General features: G+C 37.0%; 1 protein-coding gene across 5 annotated transcripts in view; it reads right to left on the bottom strand.

The window, feature by feature from the left end:
- LOC124170913 (histone-arginine methyltransferase CARMER) overlaps nt 1–20430 on the bottom strand; it is a 104735-nt gene extending 84305 nt beyond the window's left edge. For all 5 annotated transcript variants that reach the window (XM_046549965.1, XM_046549966.1, XM_046549962.1 and 2 more), the window contains exons 1-2: nt 20267–20430; nt 19678–19812 (exon numbers count right to left, since the gene is read on the bottom strand). In XM_046549965.1, coding sequence (XP_046405921.1) covers nt 19678–19812; nt 20267–20399 — 268 coding nt within the window. In that variant the 5' untranslated portion in view covers nt 20400–20430. The remainder of the gene's footprint in view (nt 1–19677; nt 19813–20266) is intronic.
- Nucleotides 20431–20642: the final 212 nt, after the last annotated feature.

The following is a 20642-nucleotide window of genomic DNA, read 5'->3' as shown; positions in this document are numbered from 1 at the left end:
AGGAGGTATACATCTCCCACGCATCCATCATGCAATATGAGTACACACAGCTATTTTTCACGAAATCCATAAAATAACTTTTCTACTTTCTTTCAAAACTAATGGGTACAAAAAATAAAGCAATTCAGTTTTGCATGCTGCAACCACAATAAAAATGACCACTCCTGAGTTCCAGGTAGAAACGCTTATTAAGAAGCAGCCAATTGGTTTAAGCCTCTACATTTGGATCAAATTAATACCTTCATCAAGCTATGAAAATCACCAAAATAAATCAAAATAAAACAACAATGGAGAGTTGGCCATATTAACCCTTTGAGTGTCACACAACAACGTATCGTCGTTTGCAGAATGTGCCTGAAGAGCCAACGACAATATACCTATCGTCGTTTATTATGAATCCCGTTAAAACAATGTTTTTTTTATTCAATTAAAATTTTTACTGTACACAATACCAGAATGGTCTTTTTTTATAACGTTGCATTATAATTTGAATTGTTAATTGCAATGATCAACATATTTTTAAATTTATATGACCATATGACGGATGGAATTTTCTGAGCACCATTTTAGGTTTTTATGAAACAGCCTCTTGGTGTTGTACTTCATAAGCTACATTGTTTGCTCACCTAAAATCAATTGACTATCATCTAATACTCCCTACTTTGTAGTTCTATCAGTTGTATTATTTTTTGCGAGTTCCTATTTCTTTTCAACTTACATATATGAAAAATGTTCTCCCCTGTGAAGCACGAACGATATATGATCGTTACAGGAAGACACGAGGTTTATATCTCTGCTCTGTTACTTCGAAAGAGATCATTTGTAGCTGAATGTGACATTTCAATCATGTCTTTGATATTTAGCACTGAAAGAGAGAGGATACTAAGTACAGGCGGTCCTCGACTTTCGTACACTCGACTTTCGCACAATTTGCACTTTCGTACGTTCAAAATTGACACCTTTTACTTGACTTTCGTACGCTAAATTCGGACTTTCAGACGTTGGTCTGTAATTTTTTTTTAATTCCAGCGATGTTTATTGCGCATCCCAACATTCAATTGTTTCAAATGGCAGTATATGCGAACAATACGAATGTATATAATGAAGGGAATTGTTGGTAGTTGACTCTAATCTAGGTGATTTATTTGGGAGAGAGACTGCCTGCTATAGGCTCCTTTATCAAGAGAAGAAGAAAGCCTTCATTGAAGATATTTTTCAAAAGAAGTTGACTAGACATCATCAAATAGCTTTCAATAAAACTAATAAGTTCTTCTTTCTAATTGTGTTTTTTCGTTTGAGTGCTGTTTAATTCATGTACACCTTCAGCAATGATATTGCACAAAATATCACCAGAATTCCGTTTGTCTTTTTTGAATAACATACGAAATATACGTGATCACAAATGTCACCTGCCAAATGTCGAATTTTGGTGTAAAAATTAAAAGATATCCAGAGTGCGGGTTCAACAACTACATTTTGATGAGTCACACGGCTTGTGAGTCGAAGTTCCCGGCGCTGAATTCGCGGAAGAATGCCGACAGAGAAGCTATACCCGGTAGATTCATTCTACTACTGCTATAATTTCATGGGAAAATTCTTTTTTAGTGCGTAAACATTATTGAGAGGGGAGATTTTTCTGAGCTCTTAATCTAGATTTTTGTTCAATCATCACTGACAGCAGTTGCGCGGTTATTTCAAATGCTCACTTAAAAGAAGTGATCTAAGCACCGGAAAAGTATTACAATTAGTCACAAAATATCCCGGATACCAGTGGCGCAACTAGGAATATGCTTTGGGGGTGATGGTAGTATCTGGGAGTATTAGTACCAGGGATTAAAGTAAATTAACTCTTTCTTTTCTTTCAGTCGCCTTTTTAAATACATAATAATAATTATAATATAGTTGCGGTAGTATTTTATATAATTCTCCTGTTATTGGTCCTGAAATACATATGCGGCCCTCGAGCTGTATGAGTTAGCTAATGTGGCCCGCCAAGGTAAATGAGTTTGACACCCCTGATCTATGGCATGGTATTTAGAGGGAGGAAACCGAGAGCTGGGGTCATTTTTGCCATGAGGTAAGGGAGGGAGTATAGACACCCTGTGTTGGAATTAGCCGGGTTGTAACAATAGGCTTAACCAGGGCTTAACAGTGTGTTGCACTGGAAGTTCCGTCCACACTACTCTCAAGCAGGGATACAGCCATCTCTGAAAACTTTCTGTCTCGGCCATGACATGAACCCTGGTCCATAGGGTGTGAAGCCTTTGTGATGCATTAGTGAAATTTTGCTCCCTAGTTACGGGGTTAATTTGGATGACTTTCCTTAGGTGTTTCATTTTTCAATCTCCAATCTTGGGTTTGCCTATAGGTGGTAAAATGAATTTCCTAAAATCTGCTTTTAATGAGTCAACTTTTTTCAAAAATTGGCTTCTCTGTGAACATTGAGAGTCATCATTCCGAAATTGCTCCAGTATGATAGCCTTGCAGCTTCGTGCCGGAAATGCTAGGCGTTCAACCGTCGGTAATGTTGTTCAAGAATGCAAAATTATGTTTCTCTTAAAATAACACATCATTTGTGGTGTTGCTTGTGGGGAAATAAGATTATTAGGCTTCAATTTCTTGCCTCCAAATGAGTAATTGCATCCTGGAAACAAACTGGCCCCCATAGGAAAGGATTTCATGCTGAATACCGAAAAACCTCACATATGAAACTTCCTCACTTATGAAACTTTTTTTGGTTTTCCTCTGAAAGTTTCATAAGTGAGGTTCTACTGTATGTTGTTTGAAAGGGTCAAAAATTACCAAAGGAAAGGCCACAAATCATTGAACAGTACAATCGGTATATGGGTGGGATTAATACTTCGGATATGATGCTTTATGGTTATTTAGATGAGAGAAGATCATTGAAATACTGGAAGAAAGTAGTTTTCAATGGAGTTTCTAGAATGGTACTGAATGCTTATATTATCTATAAATCAAGCAATCCTGGCAAGAAAATTTCAAGATTGCAGTTTATGTCTGAAATAATAGATAGCATTGAGGGTTAATGGTTTCTTACACAGAATAATACAAATTTGTCAACTCCCAGTACAGTGTCAACGGGAATATGCAGGATAAGGAAAATGCCAGGGAGGAGGGAAAAAGTTTGTGTTGTATGCAGTAGGAAAGATGGCGGCCCCGTCCATAGATCTAGAACAGCTTGTGTTAAATGTGGAAAAGGTCTACATGGACTGTTTCTTATCATATTTGTGAATAATGTTGCATTCATTCATTTCATTCGGAAGTAAGTTTGAAATGTGACGTTTTTTGTATGAATGTGAGCTAACATATGTTTAATAACTTTTACTGTATTTGTAAATATTTTTTGTAATAATTAGAGCAAATTTTAGTCGTTATCCAGATACCTCTGCCATAAAGTTTTCACATGTTTTAGACTCATGGCTAAGAAAAGATTCATCTTATAATTATCTTGATCTCTCCTGAATTTAATGTACCTGACATTGCAAAAATAAAATAAAAAATTAATGAAAAATTGTGCAATTTTCTTAGCGATCATGCGACAATTTTCTAGAAAACCAATGGCATTTCATATTTAATCTTGCTTGGCTCATGTAGAAAGGATTTTACGTCTCAATTTTTGGGTCAAAAGTGAAAAATTAAATTATTCAATCTTGTAAAATTAAGATTAAGCTACAGCAACTGCATTTTACGAAGAAAAAACAGGCAATATTTTTTAATTTTTATTTTTAAAGAAAGAATTCACTGCCAAATACAAAAAGAATTATGCAAAAACAGCTATAAATAAGCAAATTATTACGTTTTGAATGAAGTCCCACAAAATTAGCAAAATACCCATGGCACTTCTGGGCGTACCCACCAAAAAGCTGGTGGCACTCAAAGGGTTAAGTCTCAACTGTGGTCAAAATAACCACGGTAGCACTTTAGTATTACCATATTCAATGGTATACAAGACACCCTTTTTCCAAAATATTAGCTCAAAAAATCACCTGTATCTTCTATACGAAGGCTCAACCTCCATGGGTTAGTGCTCCACACAGACTCCAATATACTTACTAATATATATTAATTATTCATAAGAAGGATTCTGTAGTTGTCATTGCTGTTACATGATGTTATTTATTGCTTAATTATTATATTACATGTATATTACTATTGTTTTGCTCTATTCTGTGATATCGAAGGAGTTGGGAGCGAGATATTGAATGAAATCGTAAAAATATGATCAAGTTCGTTCGATATCTCGCTTTGATTTATACGATCATGTAAGATCTAGAAGAAACTAACTCCAGTTGCTTAAGTGCTGCGAACTAATGCAGAATTTTTTCTTGTGTGTGCCATACTGAAATGAAGGAGCATTTTGTATACCGGTGTGTCTTATATGCTGTAAAATATGGCAATTCTTTTGTAGCTGAGAATGTCTCTCCTACCGTTCTTCCACACAGTGCTGAAAGTAAGATTCCTTCATTATTTTCATGCCATCACTCCCTTTGAATGGAAAAAGAATTTTTCTCCATGTCTAATTAACATACAGCAGACTCCCGATTATCTGGCTGCGATATATCCATGTCGCGGCTTATCTGTGCATGAATCTCACACTTTTTCGATGTTTTCCACTATCTTTATAAAAAAATAAAAAGGTTGAAAAGCACCAGGATATTTGCATTTTAATGCTAGTCTACACCGGACTTATAATTTCTATTAGAATTCCCACAATAAAATGGAATTATTTCATTTACTTGCTGACAAGGAATGTTTCAAGTGTACTTGGATGTCTGCTCTAGCAGTGCTGATGACGATCAGCAGCGGGAAAAAAACTCTTGATTAATATTTGAAGATTCTTCAATAAACCAATCATAAATTAATAAAAATGTTATTTACAATCTTTAATTGAATATTTAATACCACAAACTTGCAATAGGGTGGTTTCCTATTATTTTTTTATTGCCTGAATCGAAAGATTATTACTCCTGGAGTACGTATTTCACGATTTTAGATTTTTAAATGACGATATCTATTTTTCGCGATTAAATGAAAAGTGAAAATTTTCTAGCGCGCGAAAACGCGACGCGTAAGTATGAATGCCGGGAAATCTCTCCGTGTGGCGTATTTCTGGTTCCTGCTGCAGCCTTGTGAGGTGACCTTGAGGCGAGTTGAGCGCTGATACAACGCAGGCTGCTAGCGGGTAGCTGAGTACCCTGCTGGCTGGTAGCGCTTGGCTTAAATAAGGATTATTAATACGTTATCAAATGAAGAAAACTTTCTGACCTTAGCCAGTTTTAAGTGATTATTAAGACATGTTTCCCTGAGCTCTGCGCCTCATGCATGCATTGGTAACCTCAGATGACGTATAACTCCTATCTTCTCGTATAGAAACTAGGTCCCTGTGACGTCACGTGGAGTGGCATCGCATGGGCGCCAATCTGGCCCTTTTCAAATAGGGATAAAAATGGACCATTGCCATTCGTCTAAACTGATATTTCTAAAACGAAATAATTTGTATATTATGACTACAATAATGGTGGGTAACTAATCGCAATCAATGCCTTTCGTTTTCTTTGATGAAGGAAACTACCCTATTATTGCTGTGGCCTCGCATGCAGTTGAATAAGGCCCTAGGGAAATGGAGATTTCCTCGCACACGGACACGGACGAGACGAGTCAAGGTCAAACTAGAGAGAAAGGGAATAGTAGAAGTGAAGGCAGCGAGGGAAGTACAAGTAGAGATAGCATGAGTCATAGCCGAGCACTCGCGTGCGTAGACAATTTGCCATGATTCCTGGTTTCCTATAACCTCTCCTGCTCAATGGCATGATTGCGTGCCCGTCTCCTTCAAGGAAGTTCCATGTTCCTCTTTCCCAAGCATCGCAGTGTGCAATCGCGCTCAGTGATCACGGATCCACATCCCGCAGCAGTGATAACCCGGACAACTTGTGTGAGACGCGATTACGCACGTGGTTCCTGACATTGTAGTTTCTGACGTCACACAGTGGTTCAAAATCAATCGTGCAAACCATGTTTCTGAATTTGTGATCTCGCAGCCACAGATGCATGGTTTTCGAAAACCAGGTATGACACGGAGCAGTAGGAATGTGAGTACAATCACATTTTCGCCACTAAAAAAAGATCGTGGTTGGGTAAAGAAAGCTATTAATGATTCTGGAAAGCAAACGAAAATAACAGACAATCTGCATAAATAATATTCAATCATTTGATTTATATGAATTATGAAAATTAAATGATATTCACGTGAAAGTTTAGATTATTCGTGCCGCCTCTCCTCATCATTAGCCCAGATAATCGGGACATGCTATATATCGCATTAAAAATATGGGCTACCCATGTCACAGTTTAAAATACAAACATTTCGTCCACACCACAGGATATCTCTCATCACAAATAAGAAATATATCAACTAATAAAAAATAATATTCCCTTAAATAACAAATAAAGAAGACTTAAGTGTTACCATAGAAAAAGAGAAATTTAAGGGATCAAAATAAAATTCTCCCAACCAGTTATTACAAAGGTCCAAAACTACCCAGTGCTGATTTTCTGGTCATACTTACAATGGCTAAACGGTAGTTAAGTGAAAGTTCAAAAAACTTGCATTGACGGACAAAAATACTGACAATATCACACCATGCATTTAAAACCAGCTAGATCTCTCATTAATGTTCACAGTCATGAAGGATATTTTCATAATTACAATAACAGCACAGGAAAAAAATACGGCTTAAGATGCGTTCTCGTATTCCCTTCCTTCATAAAATCATCCATAGGATCATTATTTGTCAAACATATAATGCAAATCTGTTCTCAAAAGCCCGTTTTAAGGATGCTATCCAAATCACCAACAAAAAGAAAGTTAGCTTAAGGTATAGCAATGATAGAGAGATTTGGTAAATTTCTGAGACAAAATTTAAAAAGGGACTTTTTTAAGATAATTCCTTTCAGTGTCATCAGCAAAGTTGATCGGTTTGACCCCATCGGTTGATGGCTTTATGCCAATAAAAGTTGTGCTAAATATCAAGAAGGTATTGAAATTCCTTGGTCACCTTCACACAGATTGGATTTTTAAGTTGAAATACAATAAAAGATAACAAATAAAGGCCTATTTACATGGTACATTGACCCGTACGAGTTAATGTCCAAATGCATGAATGCACGAATGAACACAAAAATCCACCATGCAACTACCCTACTCATGCGAAAGTATGTACAGAAAATAGAACCTATTCTAATTTTATTCATGCATTCGTACATGCTCTGTGCCGGTCCACAAAAATAGTTCATGCAAACAGACAGTAACTCATATGTGTTATCATGTGAACAGGCCTTACGAGAACATAAGACATTGACTCCAGGATAGGTAATGGGTGCCCTGGAAACTTTCAGAAAAATATTACTAATGCTAGCTGAGAAACTGCAAAATGTCTACAGAGAATTGACTCCTATCATAGGCCATTCTGAAAATGAAAACGGAGAAATTGAAGATTATCGATGAATTGGAGTTTAATAGTTTCCATTTTAGAGAATACAGTAAAACTTTGATTTTACGCAGTTGGAGGGACCGAAATATGGGCACTGTGTAAAATCAAAGTGTGTAAAATCAAGAGTTGGTATTGAGGAGGAGTATAGTTTTCAGGATAACACTTGCTCATTATTGCTCGGAAAATGAAGCCTAATAATCTTATTTACTCAAAAGCAACACCACAGATGACGTGTTACCTTAAGAGAAACAACGTTGCATTCCTGAACAGTGTTTCCCATGGTTGAACAAAATGGTTGAAATGCCAGCATTTCGGGCACTAAGATTACTTCTGTTACCCAGGAGAAATTTCGGAATGGTGATACTAAATGGTCGCAGAGAAGCTAATTTTCAAAAATATTCTCATTAAAAGCAGTTTTCAGGATATCCGTTTAACCACCTGCAGACAAACAAAGATTGGAGATTGAAGAAATGAGATACCTGAGGATAGTCATCCAAATTAACCCCATTAACAGGGAGCAAAATTTTGCTAACACATCACAAAGGCTTTACACCCTGTGGGCCTGGGTTCAAGTCCTGGCAGTAGCAGAGACTTATCAGAGTTGGCCCTATCCCTACTTGAGTCTAATGTGGAGGGCACTTCCAGTGCACCACTCTGTCCATCAGATGGGAAGTTAAGTCCTGGTCCCTTTTGAGCTTATCATTACAACCTGGCTAATGCCAACATAGGGTTCCTATCCCCCCAGCCCTTACTTCATAGCGCTAATGACCCCAGTTGTTGGTTACCTCCAAATAGCATACCATAGACAATACGGAGCACACAGGACCCGGGATATTCAGATTTTTCCGGTGCTAAGATCACTTTTTTTAAGTGAGCTATTTAAATGACCGCGCAACTGCCGTCATGCCGCCCGTGATGAATAAAAAATTACTAATAGTCCTGAAAAATTTTCCTTCTTTGTAATTTATACGCATTAAAAAAGCATTTCCACATGAAATTTTAGCATTAGTAGATTGACTCTACCGGGAATAGCTTCTCTGTCCGCATTCTTCCGCGAATTCAGCGCCGGGACCTTCGACTCACAAGCCGTGTGACTCAGCTTCACGTAATATTTTGCTTCCCCATATCTGATAACAACACCGGACACTTTTTGTATTTCGATTTAATGGTACTAAGCCATTCCTGAGTTTGAAGGGACTGCCTTATCACTCACGTTTTGAATTTGACTTCAATGATTACATGACGATTGACGACACGAGTTATTCTCAGAGGGCATTAACTCCCGTTCCGTTAAAACGCTTCCCACCTAGCGGAGTTAAGCTAATAGCTATTCAAGTTCCAACCATGGTTAATTTAATCCCTCTGACAATGAGATACAAGTTGAGTCGGTTCTGATAAGCGCGCAGCGCAAGCAATTTTCCCTCGCCTCCACTTGTCCCGAAGATGTGGGGTTAGCCTGGGAATGAGACAATGCATGCTGCTTTTACCATCGTGTTGAATCACCATCGACTTACGTCCATACTAGAAGTACAACTATCCTTTTTGGATCACCTTGGAAGCCAAAATTTTGGCACGAGAGTATTTTTAACGACTCATTTCGCCGTTATATTTCGCTGGGGCGACGGAAAACATAGCGTTGGCAAAATTCTAGAAAGCCTTGCGTTACGGATAGATATTCCGTAGCTCATAATTCTGGATATAAACAGCGTCGATCAATAAGTCGAATAATAAACGAAAGGTGATAATGTTAATATCTCCAGCGATCATGTCTTAATCAAAAGTAGTTACGCATACACGGCGATTGCCGTGTGTTTTAGGTTTCGATATCCTTCTACGGCGAATTTGAACTAAGAGCGACATTCCCGTTCGTAATGGAGCCTGAAGTAGTACTGAGAGGGCTCACGGGGAAGCAATTATTAGATTCGCGATGTTTTTAGTTTCACGCTCAACAGCGCGACGTCATTTCAACCGTTCCTGTATTCATTTTTGCAACCCATTGAGACGAAATAATAACCTAACTTCATATTGCTCCAGTCGGATTTTCAAAACAAGCCGAAAGACAACTGCGTAAAATCAAGATTAGCGACCTCTTAGGGGATGGGGTTATGCTGCGCAAAATCGAAAAACTGCGTAAAATCAAGAAAAGATGTAAAATCGAAGTTTCACCATTGCAATTCCCTATGCTTACCGGCCGGACTTGAGTGCCGCTGCGTAAAAACGAGACTTGATGTAAAATCGAAGTGCGTAAAATCGAAGTTTTACTGTATATAGATCTATCCAAGTATGCTTTCTATGATAAAATTTTGCATTAGTTTTCACCAATAGAGTATGTGCACCCGGGAGGAATACGATTGAAATGCAGTTTATTCCATAAAGTGTATCGTAAATATCACTACTTTCGATTAACAGCATTAATTGTTCCTGAGTTTGTTTAATAATTACTATTTAATATGCATTGCTTTCGCAATGATATTGGGCAGACGAAAACGCTCATCTATTGGCTCCTCGGTATGTGACGTCATTCTGTTCAATCTCATCAGCGCGCAAGGTGTTTTTAAAGTGTTATGATCGTGTTTATGATACAATAAACTACGTGTGCATTGGAAAAAAATGGTGGATCTGATCTGTGTAAAGGGAAATACGTTTAAGTGCTTATCATGGAATCAGGTTTCGTGAAGGTTTCTTGAAATACCGTATACGCGTGTGTAAGAGGCGCACCTTTTTTCCCAGAAATTGCAGCCGAAAATGAGGCTGCGCCTCTTACACAAACTTCTTATCTTCCCCGCTCCCCTTCACCGGTCGCAAGTCTAAAGGGAACTTAGTGGCCTTGGTTTTCAGTGTGAGTCAGTCATCTGTAATCCTAGGTCAAAAACAAGTGGCAGGCAGGGGAGTTTCTCCCTTAGTGACGTATTTTTAAAATGCTCCTGTTTGCTTTTATTGTAAGCATCGCGCCATCACGCCGGTACCCCAGAAGTGAACATGGAAGATCGCGCAGGGTTTTTCGATCCGGAGGGCACGCTAAATTTACTGCCACGAATGGACATCTCGCGGCATTTATACTGCATACAGTAATCGGTTATCAAAAGAAGAGAAACGCGTATTTTTGAAGGACATACCTGGTTAATAGTCAATATCTGCCTTGCTGAGTAATTTCCATTACGCTGAGGACCTGATTTTCCAAAAATCATCTTCAGACACTAATACAGGCATCCCCCGAGTTACGTAAGAGATGCGTTCCGGCAGACTCTGCGTAAGTCGAAATTTACGTAAGTCGAACCTTTGCATTAGTGCTTCAGAGATTGCGATCGGCGCGGTGAAATTCTCAGCGGAGAAATGCGCGGTAAATTCTCGGTGAAGTTTCATTCAATTCACTGGGATATTCATGAACTCAACCGCGTATTCTTACGTTAATAGATACAAAATCGATAAACATTAATATAGTCTGAGAGTTGCATCTCGAGTATTGCCAATCAAAATGCGTAATATTATTCCCAGAGTTGACCAATCGGGTGGATTTGGGAAAGTACGGTATCTCAACGCTACATTACTAAACTGAATACTGAAATTGATTCATAATGTTATACTGCGATCTAAGGGCCCAAAGAATGCATCATCTACCTACCTATAATCACTATATCTTCTGCCTTTTATATATTACGTTGATCGATGAATCTGGTGGTTTCACTGTCACAGTTAATACACGTAGAAGGGATGTCGAGGATTACGAGCAAATAACAAACAAAAAATACCAGTACCTTACACTATTCTTAGATACATTCACACGCACATACACTCAATCTTTCACACACGGAAACATACTTTCATTCTCTCATATCTCAATAAAATAACGTGAAAATATCATCATTTGAATATTTACTTCGCTGGAAACATCGAAGAGTATTTCCAAAGCACGAAGCTAATTAACCCGGCGGTAGTCGCGCCCATTTTCCAAACATAAACGGTCGCGTGGGGTGTCTCTGACACCCCAAAAGATTTTCTTCAATTTCTTTCAAATAGTATATATTATTTAAAAATTTCACATCTCGACGTATCCTCTGTTTATTTAGGAATGGATATACTACATATTATACAAACCATAAATTCAACTTTTATTATTTTTAAGAAAATATTTTTGAATACCCTATTTTCCAGTAGGCAGTCCCAGTTCCTCCGGAAAAATTGCCAACTTTTTTTTTTGTTTCAGCCAAAGAACACAATTGAAATGTTGAGATATAAATACATGGGATATAATTTTATAAACATCAATCACTGTATCTGATCATATTTTCAGCGTCGACCTCTATTTGCCTTACGTAAATACTAATAAATGTACTAAAATAATTTACTTATCGATATTGAATCGATTTCCCAGAATGTATTCTTGAGGAAAAATTTACGATGATATTACGGTCACTTATAACTATTGAAATAATCCTGTTACAAATTATATACAGCATTGGAAAGGTAAACTAAGAAATATGTAGTCCTCAACAGAAGTTCAATTTCGCGCTATTGAAAAGTTTTATTGAATCTAAAGAATGTAGAAAGTAAATCATGTAAACTATTTACTTACTTCTAATCACTTCTCAAAATTTTCAGCAAATGTGTACCACGCATTAGTTTCTAACACAGTTCACAGTATATTTTTGTTTTTATATCTGTTGGAAAAAAACACATCTTCCAAATTTTTTTTCTTGTTTTCTCCTCATCCTTTTCTCCGGCTCATTTTACGCATATTCCTCTATTTTTCAAGTCTCTAGAGATCGTGTTCAATATGGATCTTTACTGTATGGAAAAGTTAACGATCGAGTTATCTCACGAAGAAAACTTTACAATTTTGATTGTGAATTGGAATACCGAGGTATAACAAACGCACTGATGTCAGCAGTGTTTGTCAAATGAAAGAAAATGGCCATGGATCATCTACTGATGTTTCTGTTTGTATGATAGGTGCTGCCTATTTTTTCTAATGTGGCTAGACCTCCTTCAGTGCAGTTAGAAAAGGTCAATATTTCCGGTTTTCTTTTATTATCTGTTCGTCTTGGATTCATTGACAGAAATAGCTGTATGAATTGTAGGCGAAAGAATTACATTTTTTGACCATTTTACAACGCAGGAAACTATAGCTTTTTTCCTCCTAAACCAAAATAACCTGCTATTTTCTTCTTTCTTTTACTTATACGACTTTCAGTGATAAATCTCTTTTATTTTTTGCGCACTGTTCCCGCAAATTATTGCTTAGAATTTCATCTGCTTGCGGAATATTATTGAACCAGTTGTTCAAATTACGTTCCTTCCGTTTCTGTTTACAAAAGAAAAAATTCGCTTTAACTCCTCTTTTGGACTGTTATCTACAAAAAATGGACCCTCTGGTTGCCACCCTGAGTAGGTACATCTTCAAATACAATCGAATTTGCCGATGCAAAAATTTTGATGCTATATTTTGCGGGGTTCGAAGGTAAATATTGCCCATATGAACATCTTATTTGAAAAGGAATCAATTGCTCATCAGCTTTTTCTCATGGCCCAATTCTATAATGTTGCCGTGTACTGCGAGAAAACATCTCAAATACATCTCTACTTTGTGCTAATTTTCCACTTTTCATTTTCTCTACTCTAGCAGTCACGTTATCGAAACGAAAAGATAAAGGGGAAAAGAGAAATATGTTATGGCTCATGGGGGAATAACATATTTCCACTCCTAATCCATTTTGGTTCCAAAACAATAAAAAATTCTGTTACTCAGTTTTATTTGCCCTGGCTAAAAGTAAAATACTATTCAGGAACACTAAGTCTTTCCTGTCTGTCGAGAATAATTTTCAGTGACTTTTTCTACCTGAATATTAGTGCAATTTACAATTTTCTCTACCATTTTTTCAATGAACATTATACGAAAACAAACCATTCGTGTTTTGAATTTGAATTTATTTTGCTAATAGTATATAATTATAATAATTATATAATAATAAATAATTTAATTTGAATTTATTTTTGCTTCTCAGTAACACTGCTACAATTTTATGTTCTTATGTTTGGTCTTGATCCCTGCGTATTACACGTTGCAACTCCATACGTCCCAACGTACATAAGCTCCCTTCCCTTTTACAAAAGTTCATCATCTCTGCACTGTTGTTCAGTGTAAGTATCATGTGCAGCTACATGACACCCATCTTCTTTTTCATCAGAATCAATCTTCTTCCCTCAAAGATTCATTCAAAAGACAAAGACTCTTTCTTTTACTCTAGAGGTAGCTGACATCTAGTATGAATTGAAAACGATGAATGTAAGTATTACAAGACCAACCTTCAATGGTAAATTCACAGAAACATGTAAATAATGATTTTTTTGAATAACTACTGCCCTATCGTTATTGAACGAAGTCTTCAAAAAATCACTTCTAAAAAATCGCATTTTCTACAAAAGTTGACGTCAGAAACAAATAATTCCTCATCCAAATTTTCAATCAAAAGTCAAAGTATATTAGCTTTTTCCTTTTTTTAGAAAGACTGCAGGAATCCATAGTGTACTGAATTAACGTGCTGTACGTACTACATGATCGATTTTTCGTGGCTCACTTCGAGAAAAATCACTGTAACATTATAAGGAATTACTAACTTTCTATTTGTTTACATAAATTTAGGCAAAAAATATACCAATAAATAAATATTTATTGATGTAAAGGTAAAAAGACAACTTTCATGGCCAGTTTCAGAAAAGTAGCTATCAAATGCGATGAAAATGGATGAAAAATATTCAAGGCGACTTTAAATACTAGGCGGCAAACCGTAACGAGAACGGTCGCGTGGGGTGTCTGGCGCACCCCACTCTGCAGAGCTTTGACAAAAGTAATTTTTCTTAAAAACTTACATTGATTTTATAATAATATTTTACCTGTATCCTCAGAAAGCTTAAAAAATCAGCTAGAGGAGGTTACAGGTCATTGCAGTCACAATTGCAAGAAGAAATAGCGCTTATATAAGGCTGGGGTGTCTAGGACACCCCACGCGACCACTGCCGGGTTAAAAGTGAGCTTTTATTCAGCCAACTCCGTCATTAACGTGCAACAAAGTTAGTGGGGAAAAGCTTTCAATGACGCAATATTCATTTACAGTTGCACACAATACGAGAGAACGAGAAAATGCAGCTTAATAAAATTTTCCGCCAGAAACATGTACATAAACAATTATGCAATTAATACCGTGTGTCAACTTTTTCTTAACTTTTTCGCGGCGTTCATTGCCAACACTCAAAATTTCAATGCCGTTACGTGGGTAATAAACAATTATTTTCCACAATAAATATTTCTGCTTGAACTTCATTTTATTTTAATTCCACAGATGGAAATGTCCAAACTTAAGGATACAACTTTTAAATAGTTGAAAGTCGGAGTTCGGGTGTGCATGCTGTATAACAAGTTGTATCGTACAGGAATGAGCGCAACCACTTCCATCGCTAGAACTGCAAATTTTTACGTTGATTGCTGACTTGGGATTTATAAGCGATTTTTCTAAAGAAATTAATGAAAATTCCTTCGAGGAATGACAAAAATGGGTCACTTTGTTATTTTTAACACGTAAAAAACTCGATAACTATTCGATATTTTTTTCTACCATAGGTTGTACGAGCGAATATCTACTTCTTCGCGGTCGCATTCGAAAATTAACGTAATCATTTGAAATACGGTTATCGCTTACGTAAGTACGGATTTACGTAAGTCGAGACATACGTAACTCGGGGGATGCCTGTATGAGGATTATTGCAACTGAAAATTATATTGGTATCAAAACCTGCGCTTTAAAAATTCGAACGAGTGTGTTCATTGTTGGACTAAATTGTGGATGGAAGAAATCAGAAATGCTTATAAGTGAAGAGCGCGGAAGGAGAGGTCGAGGGGAAGGAGCGCGAAGGTCTTCGAAGCAAGCAACAAAATACGGAGGGGAAGGAGCGTGCTCCCTCCCCTCCATATTTCAAGCTACGAGGCTATGAGCGAAGGAGCACGGGAAGAACACGTCCGATCTTGCATGTGACGTCGTTGCCTTCAAAGCGAAGGGGCGAAGGCGCAGCAATGTGATATACGCAGTTTGCGTCGCCTTAAGTTTCCAGTCTGTCTTGTCTTGTTTGAATGCGCTTATGCTACGCTTGTTTCTTCCGAAATTGTCCTGTTTGGACTATTTTGAATATTAGTAGCCTTGTTTTAACCATATATCTTTGTGTCAAACAATTAGAGTTTAAAAAACTTAAATTCTGTCAGATATGCATCGCGTTAGATCTCTTTCTTTTTTTGAACGTCGTGCGTGTCTTACAATTATTGAAAGCTATCGAGATATCTTCGGGCTCAGTAGATGACTCACCTAGCATTTGGCCTCCATAAACTGGGAGATCGATCAAGGTCAGTTGGTGAGATGGGGTAGGGATGAAACACTTTTTCATTGTTCCCCTGTAACTTGATGTTTTCCTATTTTCCTGTGGGGTCTCGGAAAGGAAAAAAAAATGGCAGAGGCATTGGCTGATGGAGGGCCGAGTGTGGTTCCGTTAAATCTACGACGTGGTTATTATCCTACGGCGCTGAGATTGCCCCGATTGTTGCCCAAGCTCTTGGGAAGGTTCATGCTATATGCCTGTCGTGTTTTGCCTTAAAATTTTCCACGGCTGCAATTCTATTGCAATACTCCTGCGAGAGCATTTAAACAAAATTGTTCGTGAATAGGACAAGCATCGTAGAGCAACGGCGTACGCGAAGAGAGGATCGGAACTCTTTCTACTCCCTCTTATGCGGCTATTACCGCTAATTAATATTGAAAGAGAAAAGTTTGATAACTGTCGAAATTCCAGGCGTATGTTTGCAACACCGCACGATAGTATAAAAAAAAAATGCAGCAAAATTTTTTTCTTCACAGCTCCGATGCTTAAAATAGGGGTGCGCCTCTTACACGTGTGCGCCTCTTACACACGCTTATACGGTAATATCCCGAAGGTGGATGCTTCAATGATTGATTATGTTGGACTATACCTACATGCCTCGGCACGAAGTTTTAATGTTGAACTGGAGCTTTTTTGTTGTCTTGCCTCATTCATAATAAAGAGCAGTCGACGGGAAACCTCATCGGAAATTAGGTCTAACATAAGTGAATTAGGTAAGATTGTTTACAGCAGGTAATTGGCCAAAAGTTTGTTAGCACGATTCGAAGGTTTACGGAAGTAAAAGTGCCGGTACGTAGATAACTATCGATATTTTTATTATTATCATTTCAAATACCGATCATAATTTAATTTATCTATTTAACTATTTTCTATTCTATTATTATTTAACCTACTGACTCGCAGAGTTCTGATTATCTCAATGTTTCTACAAGTTATTTTCAGTTCGCTAACAGAGATATGTCAGTCAGATGTACATTTGCTTGGTTGAGGTTTATGAATAGCATTTGTGAGGTGTACCTAAAAATTGGTTATTGAAAACTTGGTCCGGATGAATGATGGAAATCTCTCGGGCTGGAAATCAAATGTTTGATAGTTAGATCAGATGATTACTTTTCATTCATTCGGTTTCAATATGCTTCTCGAAGCATTTGTTAGCACAATTTAAAAATTGGTTCATTTTACATTTCTTCACAGCATAAGTTTATTGGTTTTCAAGGTACAAGTGTCATGTTATGACCGGTTATGACTATCCATTAAGCAAGGAATCCCTGCGCGCGGTGCATTTCCAAAAAGTAGTCCCGACTTGTGATACGTAATAATGAGCTTATTTCACATCCGATTTGGAAAATATTAGCATCACTGTGTTTGGAATTAAATTACAAACATTTTGAATACCCAAAGTATCACTTTTTATCGAAAATTAATTTTCCGTTTTTTAGTTAGTAGTACGGGTACAGTTAATAAGTTAGTTACTAATTAGTGACTTAGTTTTCTCGAATTAAGTCGTAATATTTTCAAGGATCATCACTGTTTAAGTGTCTCTTAATTTTAATGTCACTATAAATCTGCAAACGAACGCAAATGCGAGAACCGAGGAGTAAGAAATACGATTAGGTAGTTCAAGGTAGAAAAGTTGATCGAGTCTTGTCGTCAGCGTTACCGAGAAACAAATGAATTAAAAGATGTAGATGATGGCATGTACACACTTTTAATCTAGTTCATAAGCCATTCCATGGCTTCTTTCCAAACTCAGTATACGCTGTAGAGGGGCTCACCCTAAAGAACAAGGAATGCCTGAGAACACGTCGAACAGAATGACGTCACAGCCTTGAGAATATGGCCGACTGGTGTTTCAGCGCATCATTAATTTTGCAAATTTTAATAATTGATATCTCGCTTAAAAAGTACCTCTCTATTCTCAAACTCTGAATTTAGCCTAAATGAGGTGTAAATTCTTTTTTAAGATCACTTCCCAAAAATGTGCACATACTCTATTGAACTGCCAATGTAATTAAATTTACTACACTGCATGCATTGCTTAAAAATGAATTCATGTTACGAATTTAAATATGACGTACTAAGCATAATTCACTTGAAGGACAGGATTGACACAAAAAGCAAGACTGAAAAAAACAATTACTCTAAGATGGATCAAATTATGGCAACAACTCATGAGGCAGAAAGGGAGAGTATTAAAAATGAAGATAGAAAGGGTTTTGAAATGGAGAAGTTTTGGCTATGAAGGGGGCAGTAATTGGCCAGGAGATTGGGGGTCTGCAATATTATGGATAATGCAACATCTGCACTAATAATAAAGGGAGTAATTTAAAAATAACAACATAGATAAATCTTATTAGAAGTAAAAACTTTCGACTCGAGTGATCATGCAGAGTAAAATTCTAGCGGGATCAGTAACTCCTCTAGGTCCTAAAATGTAGCCAATAATGTTCTGTACATGATAATATACCTTATTGAGGTCAAAATAATGAAATAATACCACTCATGCAATCGTTAACAAAGATGAGGACATAAAGAGCTAATTTAACAGCATAAATTATTCACATATAATGCATTGGTAAGTAACGGCAACAGAAAGATTTCATTCAAACAATAGCATACTGACTATGTCTTCCACTATCAACCAATCTAGAAATAATGATGAGAGGAATTCATAGTCAGGAAATAACATGGAAATTCATGTTACAAAGATGGTAATATATCACAAGAAGAGTAAAACTTTGAGCACAAGACGTTACTCTACAAATGCAATGGCTGGGCAAAAATCTTTTGTGGACAACGCAGAAATGGCACAATAAAAGGGCTGAAAAAGGGAAAATTTCTGATAGTTATGATGAAATTTGTTTTCTATGGAGCGAAACAACGGAACTCTAAGTTAACCTACTACTTTTATGAATTTACATTCTCATTTTAATTGTATTAACTGTAATGACACATTTCATTAGCATTATGTTTGTCACAGTTGTACTTCAACTTTAATTACTTATACCCCACGCGAGTGGAATAAATAATGTGCTAACTAAATAAGGATTAACACGAATAGAAATATTGGCAACATAAAGTACACCTTGTGTAAGGTTACAAAGCCACTATGCGACTTATGAAATACAGTAAATCATTTACCATGGTTTTACAGGTGAAGGTACAAGATTGGACGACTCGGGACAGATTTCAAGATGAAAATTATTAAAAGCATTATTCATAATTTCACAGAATTTATATATTTACATGTCATAAAGGTGCAATTTCTTAGAAGTATCTTTATTTTCAAACCGGCTAAGTAAATTAAATTATCATTATTCTAAAAAAAAAAAACCTCTGCCCGTGAAAAAATATTTCATTATCCAAATATCGTCCATTAATACCGAATAGAACGCAAATTTACTTCTGAAATCCACATTCATAAAAAAAAAACGTTTCCCGTCTTACTGAACCCAATCCACCGGAGTCGAGGTACTAAGTAAGACCACACAGAGGGAAGTGGGCATATGACCTTTCACAGTTGGACCGACGGTACTACTATTTGCGAAAAGCCACAATAAATGCCATTTGTAAATCAATATAATACATACCTCCAGCTCAAAAGCCTTCATTTCCAAGATTTTTGACGCATTTAAACACTTGACTCACCCTCCTCAGGCGGGAGTAATTATTTTAAGATTAATTTCGCAGATCTTGTTTTCTGTTTTAAAACCAACTCTAAATCATCCATTATATGAAAACTTACCTATATCACTATTAAACTTTAATAACAGCGTTTCTTGCTCCAAATTGAAGAGGTATGCCATCGAGCCAACTTTCGAACAATCTGTTCCCGAATTAACCGGGAATTCCATAAGATCCTGACTGCTCGCATAGTTATCTGCAAGTTTGAAAGACCATGGTGTTACGGACTGAAAGCACACAATACATACATACAAACACAATACAGACATTCGTGGCAAACGAGGTAGCCCGTTCTCCTTTGTACATTGCACAACAAAGATAACATAGGACGCTTGTAAGTAACGACGATATCATTAGGAACAAAAATAACTACTAAGTTTTTAATCCCTTAAGGCTGGGAAACTGAAAGTTCAAATTCCAAACAAACTACCGGAACATTCCACAACTTGTTTAGACGATTTCAATGGCATGTACGTAACGAAGGCGCACTGAATAGACAGCAATAAAAAGCTAGATAAATCAAATTTTGGATACCTTCATCACTCTGGGAAAAAGCAATGCTGTAAACAATTATACACAAAAACGAGTTCACGACCGTAAGTCATGCCTGCACCTGTGTCATGGTAAGCAGCATAGAATACAAAAATTACCTTTCCGGATTTTAATGCTCAGCCCTTGTGGGTCATAGTCAATTGAAACTATAACAGGAAAATCATACTTAGAATGTAGCTGCAAGTCATTTCCTAAGCATGATATTCTCACTTGACGAAAAATCCTCGCCATTTTGAGGACTTCAATGACAGGGCGCGCTGCAAAGCACACCACATTTCGATTATTTCGGAAGTTTCGATTTGCGAGATGCGAGAGATTGCGAGAACGATAGAACAATTGAAATTCGTCTAGCGCGCGTACTCAAAAGATCTATGCACGAATATTACAATGGAGTCCCCTTGGATCTATGTAGTGGACATGGGCCTTGGTAGTGGACATGGCCCTTATATAAGGACCATGGTAGTGGATGAAAGC

The sequence above is a fragment of the Ischnura elegans genome, chromosome X, assembly GCF_921293095.1.
Source record: "Ischnura elegans chromosome X, ioIscEleg1.1, whole genome shotgun sequence".
Taxonomy (NCBI): Eukaryota; Metazoa; Arthropoda; class Insecta; order Odonata; family Coenagrionidae; genus Ischnura; species Ischnura elegans.
Note: the sequence above shows the minus strand (reverse complement) of the source record. Positions and strands in the feature narration are given on the sequence as shown.